General features: G+C 43.0%; 1 protein-coding gene across 1 annotated transcript in view; it reads left to right on the forward strand.

The window, feature by feature from the left end:
• Positions 1 to 5265, forward strand: part of LOC112431091 (low affinity immunoglobulin gamma Fc region receptor III-like) — a 46227-nt gene extending 40962 nt beyond the window's left edge. Inside the window, exon 8 of the mRNA XM_076880975.1 lies at positions 4551 to 5265. Within this exon, the coding sequence (XP_076737090.1) occupies positions 4551 to 4594 (44 nt within the window). The 3' untranslated portion in view covers positions 4595 to 5265. The remainder of the gene's footprint in view (positions 1 to 4550) is intronic.
• The last annotated feature ends 7412 nt before the right edge of the window (positions 5266 to 12677 follow it).

A 12677-nucleotide genomic window follows, 5' to 3' on the forward strand; every position in this document is an offset into this window, starting at 1 on the left:
AGGGGATGTTCAGCCGCTTTGGAACAGCAGAGACCCTCCACAGTGACCAGGGGCGTAACTTTGAGTCCAAGGTATTTGCTGCCATGTGTGAACGCCTTGGGACTAAGAAAACCCGCACCACCCCACTTCACCCCCAAAGCGATGGGCTGGTGGAAAGGTTTAACAGGACGCTGGCCCAGCAGCTAGCCATCCTTACCTCAGAACACCAACGGGACTGGGATTACCATCTTCCCCTTACCCTCATGGCCTACAGGTCGGCAGTGCAGGACTCCACCCAATGTACGCCTGCCCTGCTCATGTTAGGGAGAGAGCTGAGAACTCCTGCAGAGTTGGCTTTTGGGAAACCCCCGGACGCGCCAGAGGCACCACCGGGCCGGGACTACGCAAGGAAGCTGCAGGACCGGCTGGATTCTGCACATTCCTACGCCCGAGAGCAGCTGGCGAAGGCAGGCCTGCGCCAAAAGAGGAATTACGACATCACCACTAAAGGGAGGCACTTCCGTGCTGGGGAGCTGGTGTGGGTCTACAGCCCAAAGAGGAAGAAGGGACGGTGTCCTAAACTGGATAGCAGCTGGGTGGGGCCTTGCAGCGTCCTAGAGCGAGTGGGGGAGGTTGTTTACAGGGTGCAGTTGCCTCCTAGGGGGAGGATAGTAGCGCTGCACAGAGACCGGATGGCCCCCTACAGAGGACAGTCCCTCCCCTCCTTTCCAGAGGGACGTGTACAGAGCGTCCATGACCCTGCTCAGAGGGGCCCCCGACCGGGGCTGCGTTCCCCCCCCTCGGACTCTTCACCCCAAAGCCCCGAAGCTCCGCGTCCTCCTCAGGGGCTCAGGAGGTCAAGGAGGGAACGTAGGCTACCGCCCCGCCTCAGAGACTGTGTCGTTCCCTCGGGGACGAGGAACTTATTGCTGGGGGGCAGTGTAACGATGGTTAAGTGTTACTGGACAGTGACATGTTGGTTTTCTCTGCACACTGTTGTTGTTCCTTTAAGATTCATGTTTGGTTGGGCTGCAGGAAGTAGTGAGGGTGGTGTACAGGAAGGGGTGGGGGGACCTGGTTGTTCTGTGTGTGTGCCAGGCTGAAGAGAGGTGTAGTTCGAGAGCGCTTCCCCCTGAGTTAACAACCCGCTGGCTTATGTGCCGAATAAACGGACAAACTGAAACCCCAACCGTCTGGTTCTTGTGAACGTTACAATACTAAAAATTGTATAGAGTCTGATCTAAAACCACAGTACCCTCACCACTTCTTTGTTTCACAGCAGGGCAAAGAAACTAAAAAGTGAGATACTGGCTTCATCTCTTCATACATTATAACTTTGCTCTCCTTCACTTCTGCTTCCTGCTCAAGAATACATTTTTCTTCATAGAGACCTAAAAATAATTTACAGCAGCTCTAGTGTTATATTATTGCACTACTGTAGTTGTATCTGTTTTAATTTATGTGTTTCATTCTACAGAGAATAATCGAGCTGAAATATACTCAGCAGTGAGAACTGAAGGCGTCTGTTATGGAGAACTAGTCATCAGGACAAAGAGGAGCAGAGGTACAACAGCTCACAAGATGTGACCCCATAAACGACTTCCCAAAATCTGCTGGCCTGAAAGTCCAGACACTTAGACTAACACAGATATACTTGTGTTTGCTATACCATAAAACAGTAAAAGAAGGTACGACCTCTTCTCGTGACCACAGGATGTGAGTGTGTATGCCAGAACACTCTGGAAGGCACACAGAGTCTTTACAGACTGCTAAGGATCAAACCTCTATCAATATGCAATTGATTATAAAACTCTAAGCATATATGAACAAATATTTCTACGCATAAAAGACAGTCCAATAATACAAACCTGACAGTCATCTCATTGGAGAGCCACTTTAGCGTACAAGTGGTACAAAAAATCCAAAGAAACAAACAAGATATTTTCCAAAAATGTAGAATTTTGTTTTTCCATTTCAAATACTGTATGACAAGACAAAACTGCAAATGTGAATACATTTTTTTAGCCTTTCATTAGACCACCAAATAAACAAATTGGTACTCTCTGTTACGGCTGAGAGGGCCAGGCTGTGGGTGTGGACTCAAATGAGACACAGAGGGAGGCAAAACGGGCGTGAACACAGTGCTTTATTTAAAGTCTAGTTAAATTACAAAGCAGGAAAATATGAATGCTATGAACTGAAAAGTATGAGGCCAAACTATGAACATGAAACTCTGACTGAGTGCTATGACTAGGTGCAAGATTTCATAAACAGATCCTGGGAATGGAAAAAGGGGCAGCGGCTTAGGTGGAGGTACACAGTCACTACACAGAGACAGGCAGTCAGTGGCAGTGAATCGTAGCCAAAGGATTAGACTCTGTTTCTGGCCAGACATGTGGCAGCATTTCTGCTATAATTTGTTTCGTATTTAACAAAATAAAACTGCAGACACAAGTGTACACATTAGTTTTTGACTGCTAGTATAAATTGTTTTCTTTCCAAATAAATCTCTCACTGAACTAACAAAGCCAATCAATCCCTCAACGTGCTTGTACTCCCTGCTCTTGTTGTCTGCATATGAACTAATTTTTTTTCTTTTTAAAGAACTTATTGTAACATTGCACTCAACAACCAAAAAATCCTCTTTAACAAAAAAGTAACTTCAAGGGTCAAAGTGCATTATATTTCTTCAATATACAGGGCAACAGGTAGGGGTGATGTGGGCCGTGAGTTTGAGACCCCTGATCTACATGAGTGTTAAAATCACCCACAATAATTATTTTATCTGAGCTGAGCACTAAATCAGGCCCAGGTGGACGAGAGATGATAACAAGTAAGACTGGTTTCTGAGTTTTACAGCTGGGGTGGGCAAGGTTAAGCATCAGGCTTTCAAATGAATTAAAAGTCTGTCTTGGTCTTTCATTGATTAATAGACTGGTGTGAAAAATTGCTGCCACACCGCCCCCTCGGCCTGTGCTTCGAGATTTCTGGTAGTTAGAATGACTCGGAGGTGTTGACTCATTTAAACTAACATAATCATAGAATAGAATAGAATAGAATAGAATAGAATAGAATAATCCTTGAAGGAAGTGGAAATTTGGATGTAACAACAGCAAGAAAGACACATATATACAAACAACCAGGACACAGAACAGAAACATACACAATTTTTACATATTTACATGAAGGACAATGGTTATCAAAACAGCGTACTGTATTAAATAAAATTTAATTAAATACAGATAAGAGGCAAAGCCAGGTTGTAGTGTGAATCGGTTGATAAAATAGTGCACAGTGCTGATGTAAACATCTATGTTGGTTGGGAGCAGTTTTGATTGTACAGTCTGACAGCTGCAGAGAGGAAGGAACTGTGGAAGATGCTCCTTCATGCATCTAGGATGCAGAGTCTGTCACTAAAGGAGCTCTGCAGTTCAGCAACATTTACACGAATCGGGTGCGGAGACTTTGTCCATCAGAGATGTTGTTTTGGCCAGAGTCCTTCTGTCTCCCAACACCTGCGCTGGGCCCAGGGTGCATCATCCTGCTGTAACCAGGTTTCTGTACGGCAGAGTAAATGGATTTGTTGATCAATTATTAATTCATTTAATAATTTATAGTCTCATCTATGAAGCCCGCATCGTTTTTTGGACATCACTCAGACAGACAGCAATTTAAGGAGAACATGCGGCTAAACATGTCACTCCTGGTCTGATTGGGGAGGGGACCAGAGAAAACATTGTTTTGGCAAAGTTACACACCAATTGAAAATTGATTTTAGTGACCTCCAATAGATGCAACTGGGCGTCATTGCTGCTGACATGAATTATGATTTTACTGAATTTGATCCCCAGTGGATGTGTTGTCAAGTGGGGAAAATGATTAGACAAATGAGCAGGTTAGTGGTGTACAGGTATTGTGCCAAAAAGTGATTTCCTGTGTTTCGATGTGTTTTTTTCTCTCTGTGTGTGTGTGTGTTTTTTTTTTTACATTTATAATATCTTTACTTATATTGGTAAATAGGTTTTAGTGAACAGGATTTATAAAGAGGTTATATAAAATAAGAAAATGTTTTGCAAGAATTTTATAGACTGAATTATTTTACCTACATTATAACTAATCCAATCCTTGTTTGCCTATAATATGTGAAATATATGTCAAATGAATGATATCAAGTAATCTTGAGCTACAAAAAACATTCCTGTGACAAGTCACAATTAGTTTTTGGCAAAGTGTCATGTATATATTTATTATTTATCCAGCCACAAAGGTCTCATTGACATTAAAATTTTATTTTTAAGAGAGACACTGTAGGGAGGGCAACAGAAATTGCAACACGTATAACAATGGTTCTATAATGATATTTTATTTGGCCAAAAAGTAATTTACAGCTGTTTAAATATGGGCAATCACTTTTGTGATTTGCGATGTCACAGGAACAGGAAGTGATACCCTATGGCAGAGAGAGCCAAAACCAAGTGAGCGCGCCAATCAAAGGAAGAGTTCAAGTCAAAGTAAAACTACAAAGCTTCTAATCATGTTTTGTGTTGTTTGAACTGTGTGTGTTTGTTCAGACTTTAAACCAGAGCCAGACGTCTTCTACTCTTCACTGAAGTAGTCCACCAGCATCCAGCTGCTGATCAAGCCAGTACCTCAGACCAAAAGTTTCATCCGCTTGTTACAAAGTGTGTATAATGTTTTTGTTTGTTTGTTTTTTAAAATCAGACTGCATTTGAATTGGTGCTTTTCACATTTATTTTCCTGCAAAGTCAACAGCGGGAACGTGTATATGCTAACATTTTCTTATGTTCTCAGTAACTTTACTCTTTTATTTTTTGTGTGTTGGTTGTTGTTCACAAAGCAGAGGTGCGGTTTCTCTGCAGGAGGACTGAAAGCTTGTTCTCGCTTCTTTTTCCTGTGTGGTTCTGTGAGTTTGACCAAAAGTGAGAGACGATAAATTTATCTTGTTCCGATTTGGTTGTGGCTCACTGATACATGTTTTTTTTTTCATTACAGAGAACACACACACACATTTTCATTAATTGATTGTAGAAATAATATTACGGCCAAGGAAATAAAATACTTGTGTGATGAGAGTTATGTTGATAATATGATATTGTTACAAAAATATCTGCTCTGTCAAATATGTGGGTCCATCTGCTGCACTGACCCCTTGTGAATGAGGGAGAAACTGAAAAAGGCTTTAGCTTCAGGTGTTGATCAGCAGAGTGTAAGCAGAAAGTACTTCTTACTCCTGACTGTGTTTCTTAAATGTTACATGTTCACTCTACTCTGTAATAAATGAGATGATCTTCTTTTAAAAAGAATTATTACAGCCTCATGTCTGTTTGATATTTTTAAAACGTATTTACATTAAGTTAATCTTTACTTGGATATAAATGCATTAAGGCCATTTTAATAAGAACTCCACATACTTAACATGTTTTTATGTATTTATTAATATAGTAACCACAGCTTGTTCAGTGCAATAGAAAACTATATGGGTACTTAAAATGTTGCCAGTGGAGAAATATGTATTGGTATCAAATCAATACCAGCGTTATAGGATAAACTCTTTAGTTCATTTTACTCCTCTGAGTTCAGTACGTTGTTCCCATTATATCAAAAAGCTGGCATGTTTATGCAAACACCATTCTTCTCATGCAGGCAGACTTTGCTCTGTCTCCTCGTCCCTGCTTCACTATGTTTGGCCTGTGGTACATGACCGAGCAGAATCCTGCAGGCAGAATGAGTAAGCAAGAGTTACAGCAGATGAAAAACTGCAAAGAAGAATAATCTTAATACTGAAAGCAGCAGCAAAAGAAAACTAGAAGGCTGGAAATCTCTCAGACAATGGTAGTATATATATTTATTATTACTATTATTAAATTATAATAAGGCAGACATGCTTTTCCAGCACCCTTTCATAGACTTCTCCAGGGATGCATGAGGAGTCTGATCCCCTGTAGTTGGAACACACCTTCCAGTCCCCCTTCTTGAAGATGGGAACCACAACCTGGGTCTGCTAATCCAGTGGTACCACTCCTGATCTCCATGCAACATTGTAGAGGTGTGCCAACCAAGACAGCCGTACAACATTATGAACCTTCAGGAACTCAGGGCGAATCTCATCCACCCCAGGGGCTCTGCCACCAAGGAGTTGTTTAACTGCCTCAGTGACTTCACCTCCAATGATGGACAAGTCGTCCCTCTCGTCCCCAGAGTCTGTTTCCTCTACAGAAGACATACCAGTGAGATTTTGGAGGTCCTTGAAGTATTCCTTTACCCAACAATGTCCTCAGTCGAAGTCAGCATTACTTCAGCCACACTATTCACAGTGCAGGTAGAGCACCGCTTTCCCCTTCCTGAGTTGTCTGAAGGTTTACCAGAATCTCTTCAAGGGAGTCTGAAAGTCTTTTTGCACGGCCTCTCCGAACTCCACGCACACCTGAGTTTTTGCTTCAGCCATTACCTGAGCTGCGTTCCATGTCTGCTGGTACCTATCAGTTGCTTCCAGAATATCACAAGCTAACCAAGCCCGGCACGACTCCTGCTTCAGCCTGATGTTTCCCCTCACCTCCAGTGTCCACCATCTGGTTTGGCAATTGCCGTCATGACATTCACAAACCATCTTGCAGCTGCAGCTCAGTGCAGCAGTTTCAGAAATGGAGGTGATGAACATGGTCCATTGGATTCAATGTCCCCAGTCTCCCTCAGACCACTGTTAAAGCTCTGCCGGAGTTGGGAGTTTAAGATCTTGTGAATTGGGGCCTCAGCCAGGCGTTTTCAGCACACAATGACTATACATTTAGGTGCCCCAGGTCTGTCCAGCATCCTCCCCTGCCACCGGATCCAACTGATCACCAGATAGTGATCTATTAACAGCTCAGCACCCCCAAAACTACGGCCATACAATATCATATGATTACAAAATTGATAATCAACCCCATTACTGAATATAATAATGAACACCGTGTGAAGTTAATGGGTGTTCATTATGGACAGACTGGGGTTTGCAGAGCAGTCCAGAAACAGAACACCACTCTGGTTCAGATCTGACAGGCCGTTCAGTGGCACCCCTCCAGGTCTAACTGTAAGTGCCTAAACTGAAGTCTCCTAATAAGATGACAGAGTCCCCAGGTAAATTACCCTCAAGCACAAAACCCAGGAATTCCAGGAACTCTGAACTGTCATTAAGCTTATAGGCACAGAGTTGGGACCCGTTCCCCGACCTGAGGGAACAAGGAGCAAACCTTTTCATCTGGTGAGAGCCGAGAGAGCATCAGTGGCATCCTCCCATGGGACAATGGGGTTTACTGGTGTGAGTCCAGAGAGGGTCCCATCAGTAACATGGTTAACCTGACAGTCACTGGTAAGCTGAGTGTGTGGAGTTAGTGTTGATGAAGCTGTGTGTAAATGGATGAAATGCTGTAGTTTGTCTCTGTGTTGAGGTGGATCAGTGATCCTGCAGAGTCCTGTCCTCCCTGTGATGGAGGGAGATGACGTCACTCTGCTCTGTAAAACAAAGACCACTCCCTCCAACCTCCCAGCTGCTTTCTATAAAGATGGCTCCCTCATCAGGAAGCAGCCTACAGGTCACATGACCATCCAGTATGTTTCCAGGTCTGATGAAGGCCTCTACAAGTGTGACATCAGCGGTCATGGAGAGTCTCCATCCAGCTGGATCACTGTCACAGGTGACACACTCACCTGTCTGTGTTTCTGCAGCTTTCAACATTCACAATGTGACGACAACTTAATGACTGTGTTTGCTTTATTTTAGGGAAACCCACCACCACAACTCCACCTACATCCACACCTCCACCCACACTTCTCCTCCTGGTTCCATCTTCATCACTCTTCCTCTATCACTCTCTCCTCCTGTGGAAGAGTCACAGGATTACTCCACCACATTCTACAACAAAACCAATCAGACAAAGAGAATGTACAGTACTGCAATGTTTTCAAAAACATTTTTATTATGTCAGGATATGAAAATATATAAAGACATCTTTGGAAAGCAAGTTTTATAATAAAATCTCATAATATTAGTTTTTCCCTTCTCTCATGAACAAGATACTTAAACATGTAGGCAGAAACTCATCCCCCTTGTCTGAGTACCATGCCCTCAGACATGGAGTTGCTAATTCTCATTCCTGTCCTTGAACATTTGGCTGCAAAGTGCTCCAGTGCCAGTTACCCCCCGAAGATGTCAAAAAAACCTCATCATCCATAAAAAGCCCAGATGAGATTGTTTCAAAGTGGAAGCTCTCCACCACCTGCCTATGCCTTGATATTCTGTCCGTGAAAATTATGAAAAGGGTCCAACACCATGAATGAATGAGTTTGATTTATTGCACATTATTTGGACGAAGCTCTTGGAACTGTTGTACATGGTCTGAATGGCTTGTGGTGCAGTTATGTGTAAATTTATATTGTGGGAATTTCTTTATATCACAGGTTTCTGTGGCCTGTAAGTTTTTTTTTTTTCATTTGTAATTATTTATGCGGTAATAGAAACATTTTATAGAAACTAATTTATAGCATTTATAAAAATGAACTTCCACCTGTATACTAAACTCAGTGTTGTTCACTGTGAGCTGGACTGTGTGTTTGTGGTCTGTGGTTGAAGCTAACAGCTCTGTAGTCATTCAGCATCCTGTTTCTGAAAGAAAGAAAACACTTCAGCTGCAGGTGTTTCAACACAGAGCTGTTCATTTTTTTTAAAAAACAGGAAGGAACATGGAGACATCATCTGGAAAAGCATTTGTCTAAACTCTGCTCACAGACCATCATCTCATTTAAAGTGAATCTTAATTATATTCAGAACTTCTGTTCCAGTATTATTCAGTGTTTTCCTTTGACTTTTTCTTATATTTATGTGACTTCAACATTTTAAATCCAGTCTATCTCAGTATCTATAATTCATTCATCACTTCTAGAAAGTTAATTTGTTTTTTTCTGTGCCATGACAACATGTTGACCACATGATTCTAGTTTCACTGTAGTCTGAAGCTGGTGACACCTCTCACCACAGTCTGAACTGGTTTGGCCAATAATAGTTTCTATGTTGTGAGAAAATAATTGCTTTGTGCTCTGTGGTAAAGACAGTCAGTCTGCCCTGAAAGCAGGTGGCAGCTTTGTGGTCATCCACCTTTTTTTTCCACAGTGTTATGACCCCACGATGTAGGTCTAGGGGTGTGTGTGGGACTGGTAACAAATGGGTCCAGAACAGAATGAAAGGAGAACAGACAGAGGTGTTTAGTAAATAAAATAGTTTTTATTATAGAGAACCTTTATAGAGATTAGATTTATAGAGATATTATAGAGAACATAAAGAGCCGGCAACACTGTTTTACCAGTAACAATAGAAAAAGAAAAAGGTTGCAAAAACAAAGAACACAACAACCGAACAAAAAACTCCACACCACGAGGAGGCTCTTCCAAGGGCCTATAAGCTCACCCTGTCACTAGCAGCAGCTTTACTGCTGCTGAGGCCCACAAGCCCACACTACTCACATGTAGCAGCTACACTGCACACTGCTTCCACAACTCCACACCACAGGCAGGACAACAACACACTGGGGCGATTGTGGCTCAAGAGTTGGCAGTTCGTCTTGTATTCGGAAGGTTGCCGGTTCAAGTCCCAGCTTGGACAGTCTCGGTCGTTGTGTCCTTGGGCAAGACACTTCACCTACTGGTGAGGGGCTGATGGCGCGATATGGCAGCCTCGCTTCTGTCAGCCTGCCCCAGGGCAGCTGTAGCTTGCCTGTAGTGAATGAATAGTGGAATTGTAAAGCGCTTTGAGTGCCTAGAAAAGCATTATATAAATGCAATCCATTATTATTTCCTAGAATACAAAGCAGCGACACCAGAGAAAACCACCCTCTCACATCCAGTTCATCCCCAGCTTATATGACCTCAGAGAGGAGATTGCTGACTGCACTCAGGTGGTAAATGAGAACAGCAGCTGTGTCCTGGGGAGAAAGAAGAGTGAGAAAGAGACAGGGGTGGAGCAAGAGAGGAGGAGGCGGAGAGAAAACACCACACCCACACAAGGGCAGTTTCAGGAGGCCCAGCTAGGGCCGTAACAGCCCCTCCCATAAATACAAACCAGTGGTTTGGCACAGGATGTCCTATACAATTGTTAAAATATATCACTTACCATGCACCATAATAACGGGTAGGCATAGCCTGCCGAATCTGCCAAGACCCTTTCGATGGGTCCAAAACACTGAATGGGGTTGGCTCAATTCTCTCAAAATAGCGTCTCAAGTGACAGCCAAATGTTTTTTGAGCCATAACATAAGGAGAACCCAGCGGATAGCTAGAAGGCCTTACTGAAACACTTTTCAGACGCTTCTTTGCTAGGTCATGGCGACAGGAATGCTGGTTAGCCAGAGGTGCAGGTTTGAATAGTTGTGTCACACACTATCACACTGCAGGTCATCTGGATCTGAAAGATGGTCAACAGGTGGCGGATCCGCTGCCTATAAGCTTCTGGGACCAGCTCATAAGCTAGCAGGATGGCGCTTTTCAGCCTGTCATAATTCTGACAATGAGGCACAAGCTTGCTGAGCCTTGCCTACCAGCTTTCATTGCAGTAGGATGGCCCACGCATCCTGCGGCCAGTCCAAAGCTGTAGCTATTCGCTCAAATGACTCAAAATAACTGTCAACCTCAGTGTCGCAAAACACTGGAACCAGACGACTGTTTTTTGCCACATTAAATGGTGCCTCTTTCTGCCAAATGGAGGCAGTCGCAGGAAGGGAAGCCTGCTGGAGTTCCAACTGTCGCAACTTGACAGCTGTCTCCGCCTCCACCTCTTTCAATTCAACCTCTCTGGCCTTCACAAGCCCTTCCTCTAAACGCCTAAGCTCCAACTCCTTCTTTAGCTGGAACTTCCTCTCTCGATCCTCCCTTTCAAGCTGTAGACAAGCCAGGCATACACGGAGACAAACAGCCTTCTTTGAACCCACTGATGACTCTATGGCAGGGATAAGCAACCTTTCTGATGACGAGTGCCATCTGAAATTTCCTCAGAAGTCAATGTGCCATACGATTGCATTAGCAATAAATTTAATAACGCTCCATATGAACAGTTACACACTATATAGAACCAATTTATAGAATTATCAAATTCAAATTCAAATTTTATTTGTCAGACACACAACCATACACAGTATGACATGGGGGTGAAATGCTTGTAGCTGTGAAATGCAATGCCCGACCATTAAATGACAGTGGTTTTACAGTATTTACAATTTACAGGTTATTTAAAAAATTACAGATTTAACTTAGAAATTTACAGTAAAAATGTGCAAATAGCAGAAAGAGATTATAAATTATAGGAAGTGTGCATGAAGAAAAGTGCGTGTGGTGATGTGATGTGTGTGAGAGTCCAGTCTTATAGTGATGTGATGTGTGTGGGAGAGTCCAGTCCTACACCTGGTTCAGGGCCCGAATAGCCTGGGGGAAGAAGCTTCCCAGACCTCAACGGTGAGAAGAGTCCTTTGTTGGGATGGGAGAGATCCATCATAATCTTCCTAGCTTTGGTCTTGCACCGCTTGGTGCAGATGGACAGCAGGTCAGGGAGCTCTGATTGAATGATGCGTTCGGCTGAGCGCACCACTCTTTGCAGATCTCGTCTGTCGTGCTTGGTGCTGTTCCCAATCCAGGTGCAGATGTTTCCCATCAGGATGCTCTCGATGGTGCAGGAGTATTTACATTTGTTTGCAGATGTTGGCAGCTATCAGCGAATAGTTATCAGCTATTTTGAAACAAAAAAAAACATTTTTTATCCATAACAGCAAATGAACTGTGCAACAGAGAATACAAATGCTATTTATGGTCTCCTCACAACAATGATAAGAAAAATAAACTGAGCCAATATGGCATGTTTGTTAATACAGAGATACACATGTTAATGTGATCTCTGGTCTCCCACTCAGTGGGAGTGTCCAGCATTCAGACGGCTACCTGAGGACTCATGTGAGAGAAAATCTTCTCACACAGATATGTAGAGCCAAATACTGTCAATAAGGCAATGTTCTGAAGACAGTTAAACTTGTCAGTTAGTGATGTCCAGCAGGTGAAAATGCAAGCTCCATGAACACGCACAGCTGTGGATTCCAGCTGCTTCGATTAACTGGCTGAGTTAATGCCAGTTAATGCGAGACAAATCCAGCTGCTCATTAAAGATTTCTGGTTTGATCAGAAAAGAAAACATTGGTCCATACACCTGAAAGTCCCAAAAACGCATTGTGAATTGTCTCGAGTCTACAGATGTATCCGTGTATCTCCGTGGTGCTGATGCTGTGCTGAGCAGAAAGCTCCTGAAGCTTTTGAAGTGTTGGAATGTGGAGAGCTAACAACGTCCCTCTCACCAGTAGGCTAAGTTATTTTTAGCCAATTACAAGTTGAATCTGATAGTTGTGGTTGTTAGCTAAGATAGCGTCATTAAGAAGCAGCACAACTAATCTGTCTATGCGAGCTATTTGCAATGTGCACCGCTGGCGCGGCTATTTATTTTTTAATGCACCTTCTCAGATTAATTCACTGCGTGTTGTGCCCAGGGATGGACTGGGACAAAAAAAATCGTCCCACCAGGTATTATAGGAAAAGCCATAAAGCCTTTGAATGAAAACAAGTGCTGTTGTGACAGTGATGTACACTGTCCTGTTGGTATATGTATGATTTCT

Source organism: Maylandia zebra, unplaced genomic scaffold, assembly GCF_041146795.1.
Source record: "Maylandia zebra isolate NMK-2024a unplaced genomic scaffold, Mzebra_GT3a scaffold02, whole genome shotgun sequence".
Classification (NCBI taxonomy): domain Eukaryota; kingdom Metazoa; phylum Chordata; class Actinopteri; order Cichliformes; family Cichlidae; genus Maylandia; species Maylandia zebra.